The 20,571-nt window shown below is 31.4% G+C and overlaps 2 protein-coding genes across 2 annotated transcripts; both read left to right on the top strand.

Annotated features, from left to right (window-relative positions):
• Nucleotides 1-3,771: 3,771 nt before the first annotated feature.
• Nucleotides 3,772-9,558, top strand: LOC145638404 (uncharacterized). The gene is made up of 4 exons (XM_081689373.1): nucleotides 3,772-4,230; nucleotides 4,527-4,615; nucleotides 5,447-5,608; nucleotides 9,222-9,558. Exons 1-4 carry the CDS (start codon nucleotides 3,862-3,864, stop codon nucleotides 9,385-9,387), a joined length of 786 nt encoding a protein of 261 aa, XP_081545499.1. The 5' UTR covers nucleotides 3,772-3,861; the 3' UTR covers nucleotides 9,388-9,558.
• Nucleotides 9,559-11,675: 2,117 nt separating this feature from the next.
• Nucleotides 11,676-18,746, top strand: LOC145640632 (plasma membrane ATPase 1-like). The gene is made up of 21 exons (XM_081691874.1): nucleotides 11,676-11,810; nucleotides 11,923-12,042; nucleotides 12,358-12,456; nucleotides 12,968-13,105; nucleotides 13,246-13,380; nucleotides 14,298-14,477; nucleotides 14,577-14,783; nucleotides 14,898-15,017; nucleotides 15,099-15,218; nucleotides 15,351-15,473; nucleotides 15,567-15,671; nucleotides 15,843-15,987; nucleotides 16,093-16,257; nucleotides 16,347-16,585; nucleotides 16,694-16,726; nucleotides 16,880-16,961; nucleotides 17,059-17,219; nucleotides 17,598-17,810; nucleotides 17,965-18,147; nucleotides 18,258-18,442; nucleotides 18,564-18,746. The coding sequence occupies exons 1-21, from the start codon at nucleotides 11,676-11,678 to the stop codon at nucleotides 18,598-18,600; spliced, it is 2,925 nt and encodes a 974-aa protein (XP_081548000.1). The 3' UTR covers nucleotides 18,601-18,746.
• Nucleotides 18,747-20,571: the final 1,825 nt, after the last annotated feature.

Consider the following 20,571-nt stretch of genomic DNA (forward strand, 5'->3'; position numbering starts at 1 on the left):
TTTGATTTAATTTAGAACACCTAGGGAAAAGTTTAGAACATCAGATTTAAAATTTAGAACATACGAGTAAAAATTTAGAACATAAAGAGTGTTCTCACATAAGAAAAATTCTCACATAAGAAAATTCTCACGAGAGCCTCCCCCTATATATATATATATATATATATATATATATATATATATATATATATATATATATATATATATATAAATTCATAAATCATAATTCTTAAAAAATTCATTTACAATAATAAACGAATTATGAATTACTTAATATAAGGCACCATTTAACTTGGTTTCAAAAAAAAAAAAAAAAAAAAAATTACGAAGTACTTAATATAAAATAAAGTGTATTAAAAAATGGAAAAAGATATATGTAGCCCTAAGGTTTGCATATAAGAAGCTAAAAGTGGAAAGAATAGATATTTTTTTTGAATTAAAAAAAAAGAAGGATAATAAATACTTATATGAATTAACACATACATTATTCTAAATATCATTTCATATGTAATTTACGTCTGTATTTTTAATTTCGAGTCATTTTGATATATAATATTCCTTTATTTATATTATATATTTGAATTTTGAGTTAGTATTTCTTACACAATTAGACAAAAACAAAATTCAGATTTTTTTTAAAATTTTTTACTCGTACATACAAGTAATTAAATCAATGATGCAAGAGGATGGGGTTAATTACACGTGGCCAAGAAAATGACAATTCTATTGGTTTCCTAGTCTATCAGTTGTCAACTTCTGTTTTTCTTTGATTTCATGTTTAAGTGATTATTTACTTGAGCTTTGTATTTAGTGGTCAAGCAATTCATTATGTGTTTCATTTTTGGGCTACTAGAATAATTGCAAGGTTTATGCACCAGTCTTGTACTCTTGTATGATTAAGTGTGACAATTGCATTGTGAATCGATTTGATCTTTATAAGTAAGCTAAGAATTTTCTCCATTTTATAAGTAAGCTAAGGGTTTTCTCCCGGATTATGACATTTTTTTTATCATATAACCGCTGTTTTTATGTGTATTATACTCCATCTGTTTCGAAATCATTCACAAAATTTAATTTGACCTCTTCATTATTCATGTTCAAGTACATATTGCATGTAGTATCTAATTTGCAGCTTAATGTTGACGGAATGTAGTCATCATTGGTAAAATGCATTTATGTTTTAGGAATTGAATAGGAAGACAACTTCTCATTTTATTCATTTTAAATCTGCCATCCTGTTAACTATTGATAGACGTACATTGTCTTTGTTTGACCCTACAATTAAAATTATATCAAGAGAAATCTTACAAGATTATACTTTATACGGAATAGTATATTTTTCTTATACATTAACGTAAAATTAAAGCCAATCAAATCTAGCTAGTTGAATAAGATAATAAGATTAGACCAAATAAATTATATTATTAGTGAAATTCAAATCAAACTGATCATACTTTATAAAGTTTAGACTAAAACACCTTATTTAGGCTAAGAGAACAAAAACTCAACATGAAGCATACCCTATATTATACGTACTATTGATTATTAAAACCAAATAACCTCAGCTCGGTGGAGATAGTGATGAGAATCCACCTTGTGACTTCGATGCTACAAGTTCAAGCCTCACCATCTACATACTTTATTGGTTATGTGTAAGTTCCATTAGTAGCATATTACGACGATTCTCTTGATTGATGAGGAGGTGTAAATAAAAATTGTTAGGAAAATGGCATTGTCGTTTGTTTAGCAGCTATCATTAGATTCTCTCTTGAAAAATAATAGGAAAGAGATTGGTAGCTAGCTAATAGGTTCACTTGGAATTAAGTCACTATCTAAATCTCTAAATATAGTGTGAAATATACTAATAAGGTTGAGAGTGGTAATTGCTTTTTGTTGGCATTTTGAAGGATATGGATGTTGGGAGGGTCTTTTCAACAGGCCTTGAATAGGGTTTTTTCTGAATGAAAAAACAAATTAGGAATATATTGCTTTTTGACTGTCCAAATTAAACATTATTATATCACATTTTTTTTAAGGATGTATGTCCACCCGAATCACCCGAGCTTAGCTCCCACTACATTTGGATTGGGTCCGGGTAGCACACATGGCTTATGATGGGTGAGTATTCCAACAAGAATTTTTGCATACGGTGAGGCTCGAACCCAAAACCTTCCCTTAAGTGATATCAAGTAGCTTCCCACCTGAGCTAATTCTTAAGGGTCATTATATCACATCTTTATTCATCTATTCTAACACTGTTTGGGCTCTCATCTAGAAGATCTTCATGTTTCTTGGTAATTGGGAAAAGTACTTTTTCTCATACCCCTAATTTTATAATTTAATCTTTCTATTTTAGTTTTACTTTGTAATTCTTTAGCTTTTACTTTATCACTGTAATAAATAAATTCAATCATAAGTATACATATATCTTACGGAGTAGATTTTAAGTGTTATTTTGCAACACGTTAAATTAATTTTAAATTAGTAAATACTCTGTATTATCAAAATATCATATTTACATTGATGATCAAAGTTATATGATAGTGAACATTATGATAATAATTATTTTTGTATAGTATTATCTACTTTTTTTTTTTAATTGTTTCTTTAATTTATACTAACAAATTACTGCAACGGAAAGAAAATAATCTTAAATTCGATCTAGATTTATGAGTACGAGTATTATTGTATTACTAACATATTTTTGTATAGTACGAGTATTAAACAAGGGCTATAAATGCTAATTGGTTAATATAAACATTCTTCCCTACCACAAAGTCACAAAAACTCGCAAACACGCATGCACTTAATTAGCATGGTCAAGTGATGAGCCATGCAGCACGTAGCTAGCTAGCCAAGGGTCATGGCCGGCCAGCTGCTTGATCGTGCTAGCTAGCTTAGTTCGTCTTAGATCATGTCTAACGCCATTATTGTTAATAAATCATTACCAAATTAAAGCAAGAAAGCATGAAAAATATTTTCTAGGGCAGAAACCTAATTCACAACAGTAATTCAAATAATGTAATTTGTCGAAATGTAAGAAGATATTTAGGTACAATATACAGCAAGCCATAAGATAGGAGAAGGGAAATAAAAAGATTCCTGAATATAAGTTAAATGTACAAAATAACAAAACACAACTTGTTTCGGTATATATGATGATCATATGGACCTTCTAATAATATACTTGTACATGTTCATGCATGCATTTTAATTATTTTCCAATTTGAGTCCTATCTTGTACGAGTACCTTGTAGAAGTATCTTTTTATGAGAAATTGTGCGCCTATAGTTTTGCTCGTATAAATCAAGTTCCGTCAAAGTTAATATATTTTTGAGGGAATTAGTCCAATCAGACAACATATCCATATCAGGTGTTTGATTTCACTACATTGCCATTTTAGTAAATACAAATAATCAATAAAGTTAATTTAAAGTTGCATTATATATATACCTCGTATTGAAATGATAACTAGTAAACTGCTTACAATTTGGTTTTGAGCAATACTCCGAGTTATTGAATTATAACAATCACAGATTAAAAAAAAATAAAATAAATAAATGTTTATTAAGGAAAAAAAAATATAATTTTTTTGTCATGGTAAAAATAAAAAATGAAAAGCAAAAAGAGGTTAAACAGTAATTTGTGACTTTTATTTTTCTCTTTTTTGAAATAGTATAAATCAAACTAAAGTGCTTGTATTATGTGTGTGTACTAAAATATTCCATGATTACTTTCAAGGGTTTTATTATTACTTCTTGAACAAAAAACCCCAATATTTCTCATCTCTTCCTCTTTCTCTCTCCTAAAAAAAAAAGCAAAAATCATAGAATAACACTAGTTGATTATTATCATTATATCATGGAAAGAGATCATACTAGAAGTAGTAGCACAAATTTCCCAAACTATGACCTCCACATGTCCTTGATTCATTCAAGTAATAATCCTTCTACTTCTAATAATAATCCTTCTAATTTACAAGGGTTTCCTCAATCCTTGGAATTATCTCATCATTCTAATCATGTTATGCTCACCACCTTCTTGAGTCACCAACCACCACCACCACCGCCACCGCCTCCGTATCAGATCACGGATCATCGGGGATCCGATTCACACAACACCACCACCGCCGTCACCACCACCACTAAAGGGCTTGTTGGTAATTTTGATAATTATGTCACTACTACAAGGCAGTCTTGGAATAGTAGTAACAATACTACTGATCAACAGGTTAATATTAATATCTAATATCTATATATAGTATAGTTTTATATATATAGTATTTAAATTTTATGACATGCATATATTATGTTCTTTTCATATTGGAAACCCTGGATATATACCTAGCTATGTTTTATGTTTATATAAAATTGCACTATTAATCCAAAGTGTTAAATTAATGATTATTATTATTTATATAGTATAGTATATATTTTGTATTTGTATGATACATAATTATAGTAGTATATATACGATTTTTTTTTTTAGTTTAACAATAATGTATAACTTACATGGTGAATATTCAGGTGGAAGGATCATCAGATCCGAAAGCTATTGCTGGGGACAACTCCAATGGTGGTAATGGTCGCGGTAACGATGGAGCTGAGCATTCTTGGTACTAGCCATCTTCATCTCTAAGCTATATATACTTCCTCTGTTTAATTTTATTGTCTAAAACAAAAAATATAAAAAAATCTAAAGAGGAAAAACAAAAAAGAACGGAGGGAGTAAATGAGAAGGGTAACAAATAAGTCTACTATCCTTCTCAGTTGTTGTTATACTGTTAATGTTTTTCTACTCCAAAAAACAATAATTATTGGTTCGATTTGAAAAAATACTATTATTTATGCACTAGATCAAATGGAAATTGCCCTAGGCATTGAACTAGAACTTAAAATTCGATTATTACTTGAGCTAAGACAAGTTATTTACATTACGTACAAATTCATGAACTTGTTTTGCATAAGGTGCAACTACAATACATGTTAGAATCATGACTACCTTGACCGTACACGTGCCATGTCACATTGTATATATGGTTCACTACTATATTAGTTCAATTTAATTAACTGTCATATTAATAGTTGAAATTATTACATACTCAGCTAATGCTACATTTAATTTGGACGGTCTGATAAATGATGTGGTTATACAAGATAATGTTCGTGCTTAGTTAATTAATGCGTATTATTGTCAATAATGTTATCTTCTAATACTTTCAATGCAATAAGCATTTTTATATGATAAGTTATCGATTATTCAATTTTTGCACCTTGTACTTAATGATATAATGCAATTGGTGTAATTAATATTAGTTTTTCCGTTCAAAAAAAATAAATTAATTAATATTAGTTTTAATTTAATATTTCTACTTTTAACTAGCTTATCTAACGCCCCCAGGGCGTTCGTTACCATTTTCCTTATCAAAATTATTGTAACGATATAGGTGGAAGAACTCGAGCTCAGAAAAGAACAAGATGAAGATAAGGAGGAAGCTAAGGGAGCCAAGGTTTTGTTTTCAAACAAGGAGTGACATCGACGTACTTGATGATGGTTATAAGTGGCGCAAATATGGTCAGAAAGTTGTCAAGAATAGTCTTCATCCAAGGTAGTTAAACACATACTTAATTTGCTTCATTTTTAGTTTATTTGTTGAGATTTTGATTGATGCTTTGCTAATTCAAATGTGCACATTTTACTAGCTTCAATTTTACTCTTCTAAAAATATATCAAATCAAACCATCCAATATTATTTAATGAGTTTAATGTGCACATTAGTACATTACATACACTATTAGATTGATGTTTAACGTACAATTATTAAGGGATCATTAGTTAGCAATTAGGTTGTCTATAGTATATTACTATTAATGACAAATTGACTTTAATTTCGACGACAAATTAAAGTCAATTGTAATATCCTATCCTTATACTATAAGAATTTCATATGGGTAATCTTTAACATTTAACATTGTAATGCATTAATTCGACCGTAGAATGTACTAGAAATGTCTTTTAGAAATGTCTTTTAAGTAACGAAGTACACTAACTGTGTTCTTTCAATTTTCATAATACTCCGTAATATACTTAGCCTTTTTCGCTCACTTTTAGTTGTATAACGGTTTGACTAAAATTAGTCAGACTGTTGCAACTAAAAATAAACGGTTGGAGTAAGTACAACAGTTGCATCATGTTAGTAGTGCACTTCTTTGATACCCTTGAAAAACTAGGGATCAAGTTTCGGGAATTGGATAACACAAGATCTTAAAATGTATGTTATAATTGGTTACGTTAAATTTCTCATCATCCTTCCATAATCATCTATCTGTATCATAAAATATCCAATCCCAGTATCAAATCCTAGAAAATAATGTGTCGCAAGCTCACATATTCACTGCATTACATAAGCGAAACATTGTTAGTACATAATTGTGGCCAATTTGGACCACAATATATGTGTGGTATACGTATATTGTGGTAATTAGAAAGTGGTACACATAGATAAGCACATACTAGAATATGCACTGCTTTATATATGTAATGCCACAGAGCCCCTATAAATGTATATATACCCCCTCTCAAAAACACCGAAAAATTATAAATGTAATTTTTTAGAACGCGGGAAAAAATAAATTTAGTCACATACTTTATCAATTAGAGATATTGACTTCATACCATTGTCAACAAAGAGAATATGAGATTGATCCAACTACATAGCGTTTCACACATGCCTTAGTTGTGGGTACGTGAAATTTAGATGATGTGACTATTATTTTCGGACAAAGGTAGTAGATGATAGAAAAGAGAATTTGGTGATTGAATTGTTAAGTGTTGGTTATTACCTGCTGATAGATGGACTTAGATAAGATCAATAGCTGTAAAATCAACAAAAGCATCATTAGTATAACTAATTAGGTAGCTTTTAATGTAGGCAAGATGACTTATAGTTGCTTAATATTGTGATCTGAACTAATTATGCGACTAGTAGGTCTATATTACTTCACTATATAACTATATAAATATTTTATTTGCTTGAATTGCTTCATCCCAAGTTATTTCATGCTACATACTACTTTATTTCGTAACTCAAATTATAAACACATTATTTAATTATTAGCACACTGTATTTCTGATCGGTTCAAGTGTCATCAGATCAATCCCTAATTTTGATTATTTAGTGCAAAAGTCATATTTAATGCAAAAGTCATGATTATAACCCTTATAATATAGTTCTGTTATAAATTGATTTTTTTTTTTTAACTACTACCTCCGTTACAAGTTATGTGCAACGATTTGACATAAAGCAGAGAGGAAAAATGACTAATCGTTGCACATAACCCATAACGGAGGTAGTATAAGTCAACCAAAAAAATTATATTATTGATCGGCCAAAAAGAGAGTTGCATGATATAAAATGTACCCCCGTTGAGTTCATAACTTGGTAAAGAATCAAATTGATTCACGAGGTGTGACGACTGAATGAAGGCCATATATATGGTCAGGAGTAGTGGTAGAAATACTCAAGTAGTAAATCAAGATAATAGGATCAGTGGACTGACTATAAAATCATATTAGAGGGCGTGCAACTAACAACCATATATAGGTCGTCTTTTTGTACTTGTAATATTGTTGATTTTAGAATATATACTTCGATATCTTACTCTGATTTCAATCAACAAGTGCATTACTCTGATTTCTTCTTACAAAGTTTCAGTTAATCATGGGTTTCGTACGTTCTAAAGGATACTCTTAACACTGTTACACATGTATTTAATAATAGTGTCTTTGGGGATGTTGGTCCATCCGTTAACAACTTATTAACATATCTCAATTTGTGTCTCATTTGTAGGGATGACAATGGGTTGGTTTGAATGGGAGATCCGCCATGGGTATAAAATGTGTACCCGCTATGGGTGATGGGGCTGGTATAGATTTTAGGTTAGATCCGCCCCACTTCGTACCCGCCTTATACCCGCCTATATTTTCTTAAGAAGAGTTTAGAATTTATGAATTTTAATACCCCTTGAGGCCCAATTCGCCCATACTATAATAAGAGTCCCAAATTTTTTACTCCGTAACATAATTTGATGTAATTGTCATTAATGAGATACAACACAACATCATGACAGTGGGTTTGGAACGGTTTTGGAGCAAGTATATGGGGTGAGTATGAGGTGGGTGGTAGGGCGGGGATGGATTTTATTTTGTACCCAGCGGAACAGGTATAAATGTGGATATTGTACTTGCCATGGGTGGTGGGGCGGGGATGGATCTAAGATTTTTAGGCGGATATGAGTACGGAGGTACTATCATCCGCAACCGACCCACCCCATTGTCATCCCTACTGAGCTGATCTACTATATGTCTTTTTCATCTTGCCACATTATGTAGTTATATTGCATACAATTACATGTAGTGGTCTTTGGAAATATTTCATAGGTAAAACACACGTTAACTAATTGATTGTGTGGCAAAATAAAGAAGCGGGATATAAGAAGAGATATATAGTGATCAAACCTAATTAAGGATCTTGAGCATATATATTAATGTTAATGGTACGGTAATTGTAAAATGAAGATATACACAGTACATATAGAGTAGAATAAATATGTTATACTTCGTATTATATAGCTAGTATTCGACTATTCGTCGTCTAAGCTAAGGTAGGTTTTCCCATCATAATAGATCGATTGATGATTAGGTAATTGTGGAGAAGGTTTAAAATCTAGACAACGCTTTAAGTGAGGTAATTATCTTAATTAGAACATAGTGCTCTTAAAGGCAAACTAAGTACGACGTAGTTGACAAGCTGTCAAAATTATACTGTATATATGCTTTATTTTGAGAAATTGGTACACTCAGATGTATGACTGTCATGTTACATACCATGCCAATTGAAGAAAATTTAATACGCTTGGTTTTTGCTTAGATTTTCCATTGATATCGAATTGAATGAATATTGTTTTTATAGGCTGTAATATAAGGCCATAATAAACCTCCCTTAGGTTATGATCATGGTATTATAGTACAGGTATGTCTTCCTAAACCAATCACCGTACCGGTTGGTTTGGTCCGACCAAGAAAGGCATGGAAGCATAATTGGCGAATAAAATCTCTATGTATGTGTGGAAGGCATCCACAATACATAATTGTTGTTGTAATCAACTCGATCTAGTTAATTATTATCACGTATTACTAATTACAATAATTCGAAATTACAGGAGTTATTATCGATGCACACATAGCAATTGTAGAGTGAAGAAAAGAGTGGAAAGACTATCCGAAGATTGTCGAATGGTAATAACAACTTACGAAGGCAGACATAATCACTCTCCTTGTGACGACTCCAACTCTTCCGATCATGATCAATGCTTCTCTTCTTTTTAGTTAATTGCAATAATATTCCTATGTTATTGGTATTATTCTTAGCTTATTCTATCATGTCTATAATCATATTATATAGTATCATATTATACAATAATATGATGCCAAATATTTAGTAGTACGTACGTATTATTTGTAAAGAAAAAGTAGAGAGCATGCATATGTATAAGATATATAGTATTTGATTTTGTTTAGTCTTTAGGTGTGTAGTACAATTTTGATAACATATAGTATAATGGTGATATTGAGGTATCAATATAGTATGTATACATGTGGTTATTGTTTGTCCATTTATTTTCTCTCTAAACAATTTTTTAATATCGACACTAAATTGATTACTAATTTTTGTTCGTTGAGATTTGCAACAAATTTACTACAGAGTACATTGAAATGAAGTTATCTTGGACTATTGAAACTTGCTGTAATAGACCACCTATTGCAACAAGACTATTTTAGCATTTCAGTAAGGAGGCTATCGTAACGCATACTTGATATCAGGCTCAGGGGCATAATCGTAATTACAAGGATTTTAGTAGGTATGTAGGGTATCGTGTGTTGCGCCTAAAATTAAAAGATAAAAAAAGACGCCATACAGAGAAAGGTACTATTTATTCATTTAATTGCGTCTAATATGTGTATCTTCGGAGACATCGATATATATATAATACGTACGTAGTATAATAGAAAGTTTATACTATTTACAAAAATTGTCATCGCGGTATTTGTTTCTTGTACAACAGGACTTTTAGAGTAGTTTTAGTAAGACTTAGCGATTTTTTTTTTTTTTTTTTTTTTTTTTTTTTTTTTGTTGATCACTAGGGGCAAGCCCCAGAAAGAAGTACAAATCTAAAGTTAGAAAAGAAAACCACAAAAAACTTAAACCATCACTAAAGCTAAGAAGAACCCAGGATCATCCTAGTCTCGTAACGCTACCCAAATCCCTTAAAGATACTTTTATTTAACAAATAAATTTCATTTATCTTTTCTTTTTTTTGGAAGATTTCCCTAAAAATTTTTGAATTGTAAATTAATTCCCTATTTGCGTTGGTTTAAAAACTTATTCCCACAATATTATCCACCTAGGTTTGGTAGGTTTTTTTTTTTTTTTTTTTTTTTTTTTGCAAAGAATCGTTAACGGTGATAGCAGTTTTATACTTATAAAACCGCTAATGTCGTTAGCGGTTCTTGTATTAGGTTGTTGTATAAGAAAACTTCACAAGTTAAAACTTAATATAAGAACCGCTAATGACGTTAGCGGTTTTATAACAAGTATAGAACCGCTATCACCGTTAGCGGTTCTTTGTAAAAAAAAAATTTAAAAAAAAAAAAAAAACACCAAATCTTTTTCCAATCCTACGTGGACAATATTATGAGAATAAGTTTTTAAACCGACGCAAATAGGGAATTAATTTACAATTCAACAATTTTTATGGAAATCGTTTTTTTTTTTTTTTTAACAATCAAGAAAAAAAAAATTCATTTACCATGTACGGAATATTGGAGTTTGTACTTTTTTGACAACGGATTAGTATACAAATTTATTCAATTTTTTTTTTTTTAAAAGAAGAATTTCACTTGACGTGGGTTTTTGGTCAGTTGAAGAACTCCCCGCATGCGTTGATAGTGGGCCGGCTTATATGCGACGGAGTACTTCTTGATATGATAAATTGAAGCTTATATTAATTAGAGCTGCCCAATTCTATATTAATTAAGATTTGTTCATTTTTTTTTTTTAATTTTTTAAAACAATTAAGATTCGTTCATGAAACTTTCAAATTTATAGATCATATAAATATCTAGCAACGTAACTTAATTCAAATTACAATCAATTTTTGAATAGAAAAATTAATTTATTCATTTCCCATTATTTGATTCATTTTTTAGTGTTAGCTTCATGTTTTTGTTGAGAAACTAATCTTCACAGCATTGATTCAGGTATTATATTGCTATTTTTTTTCTTTTTATACATACTCCGTAATTTAATTTGGTTTAGAAAAAAGAAATACTAGACTGTAAACTAATGCAAGTGTTAAATGCACCATTTTATTGCATTTATCACTTATTATAAAGTTTTTTCGGTTACATTTTTTTTTAATCTCTACTCTTGTTATATAGAGAAGAACTGATCAAATAATCGTACATTTATTCAATGTTTGAAAAATAAAGGAACCATAACATGTATATTCAATATGAAATAAATTGGTCCAAGCCATGGATTGGGCTCGAACATGTAAATAAGATTTTAAAAAGTGGTTCCATTTATCTATATACAATTTTTAGAACGTCTAATAATGAAGAAATTGCTAAAACATTGTTCGTTTGGCAGATTTTCGTCGAAAAATCTTGTAGAAGGAGAGATTTTGGAGGGGTTAAATATGGCTTCCAAGTTAGAGGAAACTCGTGAAGCTGCAGAAGATGTTGATTTGGTAATTAATTAATTAGTTGTAGTCTATATTTAACTAAAAATTTCAAATTTTCATATGATTTTTGAAATGTTAATTAATCTTTCTTTAATTTGTATGTGTTATGTGTGTGTAGGAAAATGTACCAATTGAAGAAGTGTTTGAGAGTCTACAATGTACCAGAAATGGGTTGAGCTCTGATGAAGTTGAGCAAAGAATTGCAAAATACGGATACAACAAACTTGAGGAGAAAAAGGTAAGTGGTAAATTTTTAATTTATTTTTGGTTTAGTATATTTGTTAAGAGTAGGTCACGCTTCTATCTTATGTTGTCCCAATATAATAAACATTGTTTCAAATGTAGCGGGTAAAATTACAAACTTCTCCTTTTTTACCTTTTATGTATCCACTAAGGTATGGTAGTGATGACATTGTAATTCCAGCCTACTCGTATAATCTAACACGAGTTGTTATAGATGAATCACAAATAAAATGTGTCTTATTATTTTGAAATAGAGGGAGTAATTAACATTAATCAATTTGCGTGGTATGTAACTTTTGTTGGTTGACAGGAGAGCAAGATACTGAAATTCTTGGGATTTATGTGGAATCCTCTATCATGGGTCATGGAAATTGCTGCTATCATGGCTATTGCTCTTGCTCATGGAGGGGTAATTACTACCTTCACTCTCTCCCTCTTCTCATGCTCACGACGATAATTTTATGTCAGACGTACCTAATTTAACCATAAGTTTAAGTTGATTTAAGGTTTCATGTTAAAAAAGTTCAAAGCCTTGTTTAACACTAGACTTCTTTTTCATGTATGATTTATATTACAAGTACTTCATACTCCATATGTTATAAAATTCGTTAAATTAATTTAACTTTGGTCAAAATTGAAATTAGAGCTATAATCTAACTTATTATCTTCTTACTTCCAACAAATGTCATAAAAAATTAAATTAGAAAATGATTGCTCCTCTGTTTTCCTCTGCTTTCCTTTTTTATTTTACTATAATTAGTAATAGTAAAAGTTAATTTTTGTTTATAATCAGTATTAAAATTCAAAAAGAGTAGGACTGTACTAGTGTAACATATACATACGTACAAAACATTAATGTCATAAAACTGAAGGAAATTAATGGGTGTTTTTTATTTATTTAAATTTTTTTTTAAAAACAGGGGAAAGGACCAGATTATCCAGATTTTATAGGAATAGTAGTGTTGCTGCTGGTAAACTCAACAATCAGTTACATAGAAGAAAACAATGCCGGTAATGCAGCGGCTGCTCTTATGGCTCGTCTAGCACCAAAAGCTAAGGTACATCGGTATTACACTTCTTTAGTTTCATAAATATTGCAACATGTTAAGTTTTACGTGTTTAAGAAAGTAACAAAATTGTCAATACTGTGTCATATTGTTATTGTTACGTCGTATTATTAATAAATATATTCAAGTAGGTCCTGAGAAATGGGGAGTGGAATGAAGATGATGCAATAAGATTGGTACCAGGGGATATTATTAGCATCAAACTTGGAGATATTGTACCAGCTGATGCACGTCTTCTTAATGGTGACCCTCTCAAAATTGACCAGGTTAATTATCTTCTTAATTATATAATTATTACATTATAAATTTGCCAATCTGTATTTTATTTGGTTAATTTTATTCTTTTTTTAATTTATTTTTGGTCAGTCACTCAGCCGGCTAAAGTGCTATACATGTAGTTAAGCATTGATTATAATGTATATTGTATTTCATTTTTGCAACTGTCTTAATTATGAAATGATCAATATAATAGTGTTTCAAATCTTTTCAATATTGTTGAAAATGAAAGACTGTGACAAAATAAAGAAAATTCCTTCTCATGATTAGTACGGATTATTTGTTGTTTTGATGTCGACTAAACTCTATGAATAGTCGAATTAAATATTTACCAAGACAATATTTACCATAATCAAGACAATTGTTCTTTGTAATAGTAAATTTTCGTAAGCTAATACAAAGTTTTGTTGGCTAGATGAATATGTTGTGACTCAATTATCATACAAGACGATCATTAATTACTAGCTACCTTTGCACCATTAGGCTATATACATATATATTCACATAGGCGGGGCTACAAATGCTAACACTAGAAATGACCCGGTGCAATTTTGTTAAATTGAGCCTAAAACCTTTTTTTTTTTTGACGAAAAATATTTTGTGAAATAACAAATTTTGTGATGAAATTGAAGAATAGATTATTGATTAACAAATTTCAAAACAAGAGTCCTTTTATAGTAGTTACACTTAGAGGCCCTGTGTGATCGACCACCCTACACATGCTTAAATCCACTACCCTGTATATGGTTAATATTTTTGCTTAATCAACAAAAATTTATGTACACCAAGACAAATATCTTATCAAAATCTGCCTTATGGTAGCAGAATTCTTAGCAAGTATAAGAAATTTTGTTACCGTCTTTTTTTTTTTTTTTTCTTGACATTGGCCTCCCTGAAAATGTAACAGTCAGCACTTACAGGAGAGTCACTTCCAGTGACTAAACATCCAGGAAACCAAGTTTACTCAGGCTCAACATGTAAGCAAGGTGAGATTGAGGCCGTTGTTATCGCAACCGGCATCAACACTTTCTTTGGCAAGGCTGCTCATCTTGTAGAAAACACTAACCATGTTGGCCACTTCCAAAAGGTTAGTGTTATTTTCTTTTAATTCTAATGCTGCATTGTTTAATTTTTATGTGATCATTGGTAATCTTATAATGTGCAATTTTCGGTTTTTGGACTGCAGGTTTTAACATCAATTGGGAACTTCTGTATATGCTCAATCGCGGTTGGAATGCTGATAGAAATCATAGTAATATATGCATTGCACCAAAGGCCATACCGCGTTGGCATAGACAATCTCCTCGTCTTGCTTATTGGTGGGATCCCTATAGCCATGCCTACTGTTCTCTCTGTTACTATGGCCATTGGCTCACATCGCTTGGCACAACAGGTTTATACTTTTAGTTTATAAATTATAAATTAATAGTCACGTGTACTGTCATAAGTCCTCGGACCATGGCTTAAAAAATGTGAGCTTGATAATAAAGATGGTCTTAATTTGCAGGGTGCAATAACAAAGAGAATGACAGCAATCGAGGAAATGGCTGGCATGGATGTGCTTTGTAGTGACAAAACTGGCACATTGACACTTAACAAGCTAACTGTTGATAAAAATTTGATCGAGGTTTTGCACACTTTCATTAATTAATGTCACAAATTAAGTACTACTCGTATACAAAATAGTGACATTATTAGCTTAATGCAGGTATTTGCCAAAGGTGTGGATAAGGACATGGTAGTGTTATTGGCTGCTAGAGCGTCGAGAACAGAAAATCAAGATGCTATTGATGGTGCTATTGTATCAATGTTGCCTGACCCTAAGCAGGTACATCTTTATATACGTGTAGGCTAGCTACTAGGTGGTTGTTTGGTTGACATATAAATACACGTGAAGTTACAAGTAGTCTTATATGAAATATGAGTTTTGATCTAAGTTGTTTTATTTTTTTGAGAGAAGGCAAGGGAAGGGATCAAAGAGGTTCATTTCTTACCATTTAATCCAACTGATAAAAGAACCGCGCTGACTTACATTGATGAAGCTGGTAAAATGCACAGGGTTAGCAAAGGTGCACCAGAACAGGTATAAACATTGTCAGAAAATCAGGGGGAAAAAAAAATAAAAAAATTGTACTTACATTGCTTCACCACCTTACTAATATGTCTACCTTAACAGATTCTAGAGTTGGCTCATAACCAATCAGCAATTGAACGTAAAGTTCATACAGTAATCGACAATTTTGCTAATCGTGGACTTCGTTCTCTTGGTGTTGCTCGCCAGGTAACCACTGCATGATCTTGTTCCATCAATAATGTGTTTCATTAGTAGAATTAATCATCTTAAAAAAGAGGTATAATATAATGTTATTTTTCATAAAGTGCATAACTATTTTAAGGCATCATTGTTAGTACTACTTAACATGCCATTATATTTTCTTGTAATTTTGTGTAGGAAGTGCCTGAAGGAACCCAAGAAAGCCCAGGTGGTCCATGGGAATTTGTCGCGCTTCTTCCACTTTTTGACCCTCCTCGTCATGATAGTGCTGAGACCATCAGAAAGGCTCTAGACCTCGGTGTCAGTGTTAAGATGATTACAGGTTGCTACTTATATTGATCAACATTTGCATAAAAACATTTTAACTCAAAAGCAGAGAAATGAACATAATTTTCGCTTTTTATTACTTTTTTGTTATATAAATCAGGGGACCAGCTTGCAATTGGGAAAGAAACAGGAAGAAGGCTAGGAATGGGCACAAACATGTACCCTTCTTCAACTATTTTAGGTGACAACAAAGACAGAAGTCCTGATATGCCACCAATCGAGGAACTAATCGAAAATGCTGATGGTTTTGCTGGTGTTTTTCCTGGTAACTGTCCTGCTTTTTTCAGCACAAAACCCGGTTTTTCAACATATTATGTCAATATTGTTTAATTAAGATGTTTATTTCAATTGCAGAACACAAGTACAATATTGTAAAGATACTGCAAGAGCGAAAACACATAGTTGGGATGACAGGTGATGGAGTAAACGATGCCCCTGCATTAAAGAGAGCTGACATTGGTATCGCGGTTGATGATTCTACTGATGCTGCTAGAAGTGCTTCTGATATTGTTTTAACTGAACCCGGACTTAGTGTTATCATTAGTGCTGTTCTTACAAGCCGTTCCATCTTCCAAAGAATGAAAAACTACACGGTACTACTCGAGTAGTCATACACGAAAAATTATTATTCAACATCATATACAATAACATTCTAGTCATAGTATGAATTCTGATACTGTATTTTCATTTTTCTCCTGCAGATATATGCAGTATCCATTACAATTCGTATCGTGGTAAGAAGTAATTTCTAGTCATTATTTCTTATAACCTAAACATAAGTCAATATTACTTCTTCCGTTTCTTTAATATTGCAACAGTTTGATATGACGCGTTAAATTATGTCATGGTAAAAGTGTGTTCTTAATGTTAATGTTGTTATGTGGCAGTTGGGATTCATGATGCTATGTGTAATTTGGAAATTTGATTTCCCACCTACCATGATTCTAGTGATTGCAATCCTTAATGACGGTATTTTGATGAACTTTTGCTACAATTATAGTATATGGTTTTCAATATTCATGAATTGTGATTAATAGATTTAATGAGTGATTTTTATGTAATGTAGGTACCATAATGACCATATCCAAAGACAGAGTGAAGCCGTCGCCGACACCAGATCGATGGAACCTCAAGGAAATTTTTACCACTGGAATTGTCCTTGGTAGCTACCTTGCTACCATGACTATTGTGTTTTACTGGGCAGCTTACGACACCAGCTTCTTCGCGGTACCTAAAACCTACTAAATTATGCCATTCATGTTATAACTTGATTGAAATAGGAGGCTAGAGTAGTTGGCTAGTTCTCTGACTTTCAGGCATGAGGTCAGAGCGTGAAAGTCAGAGGTCGAATCTCACCAAGTACACTCTAGGAGGGATTTTCCTTACATCCCTCCCTTCTAGAATGGGCTTTCTTCTTACAAGGGCAGGGGTGAGAATCGATTCTAGATCTCCTGAAATCGGAATCTAACAAGTAATAAGATCGCAAATTATATTATTCCTTATATGGAGTAATATTTATTTAACACTTTATTTGTTCAGCGTTACTTAATTTTTATTCTATTTATGTAAGTAATGTAATTTGTTTAAATTTATTTATTTGAGCAGGAAAAATTTGGAGTAAGAGATTTAAATCAATACAAACACAACTTATCAGCACCCGGAGTTGAAAAAGATCTAAAGGAAAGAATGGCATCAGCTATCTATCTTCAAGTTAGCATTATAAGTCAGGCACTTATCTTTGTCACACGAGCCAGGGGTTGGTCTTTCACCGAAAGACCCGGCTTTCTCCTCGTTGTCGCCTTCCTCATCGCCCAATTGGTACGTAATATAATATAGTTGTCACATTATTAGCTCACATAAAATACACTATCAACGTGACTATTAAATCTGCACAGACAGGCAAACTATGGTACTACAAAATATGTGTACGTGTTCTTTTCGGCTTAACTCGAAATCGTGTAATGAAATGCAGATTGCTAGCATAATTTCAGCAGAAGCAAACTGGGATTTGGGCGGAATAAGAAAAATTGGATGGGGTTGGACAGGGGTAATATGGTTGTACAACATTGTGACTTACATGCTTCTAGATCCTTTAAAATTCGCGGTTCGATATGCAATTAGTGGAAAAGCATGGCATCAAATGTTCAATAATAAGGTACTATACTATACTAACTTTTACATTATTTTATTAATTACGAGTATTAAATTTTAAATTTATTTTTTCTGAACTTATTTTAAAAATGAATTTGTATTGGGTGGTGATAGACCGCGTTTACGGATAAAAAGAGCTTTGGAAGGGGTGAAAGGGAAGCGGCGTGGGCAGCGGAAAGGTGGACGGAACGTGGTGGGCGGAGTTCTGAAGACATGAAGGGTTTGTTTAGTGAGAGACACTCTTTCCGGGAACTTCATTCCATGGCTGAAGAAGCTAAGCGTAGGGCCGAAATTGCTAGGTAAATGTCTAATCGTTGTAAATAATGTGAAACGGAGGTTATATTTTGTGCACAAAATCTCGTATAACCCCGATTTTGAATAATGAATCTTATCGTGTTGAATTATGGTTTTTTTTTTCAGGCTTAGAGAACTCCAAGGCAACAACTCAAGTAACTAGAGTGATCTCCGATCCTATTTCACTACTTCAGCACTATCTAACTATTATGTGTAGATGGGATGAATTACTCTTACTAACAAATATATATGTATAATTTGGTTTGTTACTTCGTATAACACTCGAAGTTTTGCTTAATTTTTTAATTTTTTTTAATTATACGTTCATTTTCTGATATTTACCAAGTTAATGGAGATCAACTTTCAATTCATATAAATGATCGGACATGGCTGAATGAATTTCGTTTTCGTCGTCAAACTAGTGTCGTAGTGTGTCATGTGAGTATGTGACACACGGACTAACTAACGCACATGTTACATGTATGTTAATCAACATTTTCTTCACGTGTATCCATCACAACAAACATGTTTAAAATTCAAGGAGATAACAAATAGCAATAATGTAGTAGTATTAATGGTATGGCGTATTACTTTCATAAACTACTAATAATTTGCAACTTAATATTTGAAACATTTCTGCTCTTTTGATCTCTCACGTAAAGTTACCAGTCATATTAGCGACCACCACAACCATTCAGGATATCATCGATCTTAACCTTAAGCGTGTACAACCATAACTACTCGTATATGTGATACCACCGAACCCATCCGAGCTTAATAATATAATAAGAAAGGGGTGATGAAACGAGGGGTAGCCAAACACACAGAATTGTACACCCTTTGTTAACGTTACCGTTTATCACCCAACAAATAAAATGATGGAACTATGGACCCTTTTTCCTGCACTACTCTGCACCCTTTAATTAAAAGTTCAAATTAAAACAATAAAATATTGAAACAAATATTATCCATAAAAAAAAAATAAAAAATGGAGAGATATTGATGAAAGATTGATAGTCATACAAAACAAAACTCTATAACTATACTTGAGAACCTCAACAATATAGATCGATCAACACCAACATTCTGCTGCCTAGGGTTTGTACTTTTCTTCCCTTTAATTTATTTTACATGTGATTTTAATTAATTTTTTCATAAGTTTTTAATTTTTCCTTCTTGTTATATTTTAATCACAATTAGAATTTACAATTTTATAAATATATCATAGTCCATTTTTTTTCTTGTTTGATTATGTTTTTTTTTTATCGTTGCAAACTTGATTTACTAATTATTTTGATATTCATATTTTTGAAGTTTATTAATAATTTATTTGTTTTACATATATGATGATTTTTTTAGGTAGGGAGACTAGATCTATAGAAATTATATACACATTAAAATTTTGTATGTATTTTTAGTGATAAACATAGGAGATATAATTTATTTTTATATGCTTTTAATTTTTTAGGTTAAATTACGATGCAAAACCTTATGAAATTTGGACAACAGAAATCTCCTGCCTTCTGGACCTCTAATGTGTTACCTACGTTCATCAATTTTTGTTAGTTCTTTCCCTTCTATATATTTTTTTTTTACTTTTTTATTGCATATTATTATTTTATTAAGGTATTATCAAATTTACATGTATTACTATGAACTATGTTGATTGATTTGTTTATTTTTCATCCTTTTTTTTGGATTAGTAAATAGAGTTTTTTTTTGGTGCGTGTCAAGTGGGATCATGGGAAAAGAATAGAAAATGAGTTATTTATTTATTTTTAATTTAGAGGTGTGTCTCTTTAACTATGAAGGTTTGGCGTCTTATTATTTGTATTGATTATTGATGTGATCGAATATACAATTTGAATAATTGATTGTAGCCCGAATTTGACTTAATTGAGATGGATTTAATGTAGGATTGATCTAAAGAACTATACATACCAAACCTAATTTTATAAGTATTCATTTATTCGCCACTTTTTGTACCTGTGTATGTTTATTTAGTAGGATAACAAGCTTAGAATTGAGGATGTTTTACTTATGAAGAGAATATAGATGTGTTTAGTGGTTTATTACTTGATGATATCATCATCTAGATCAATTGTTTTCTTGTCTATAGTTTAGTGGATTACTT

Source organism: Chenopodium album, chromosome 7 (assembly GCF_948465745.1).
Source record: "Chenopodium album chromosome 7, dcCheAlbu1.1, whole genome shotgun sequence".
Taxonomy (NCBI): Eukaryota; Viridiplantae; Streptophyta; class Magnoliopsida; order Caryophyllales; family Amaranthaceae; genus Chenopodium; species Chenopodium album.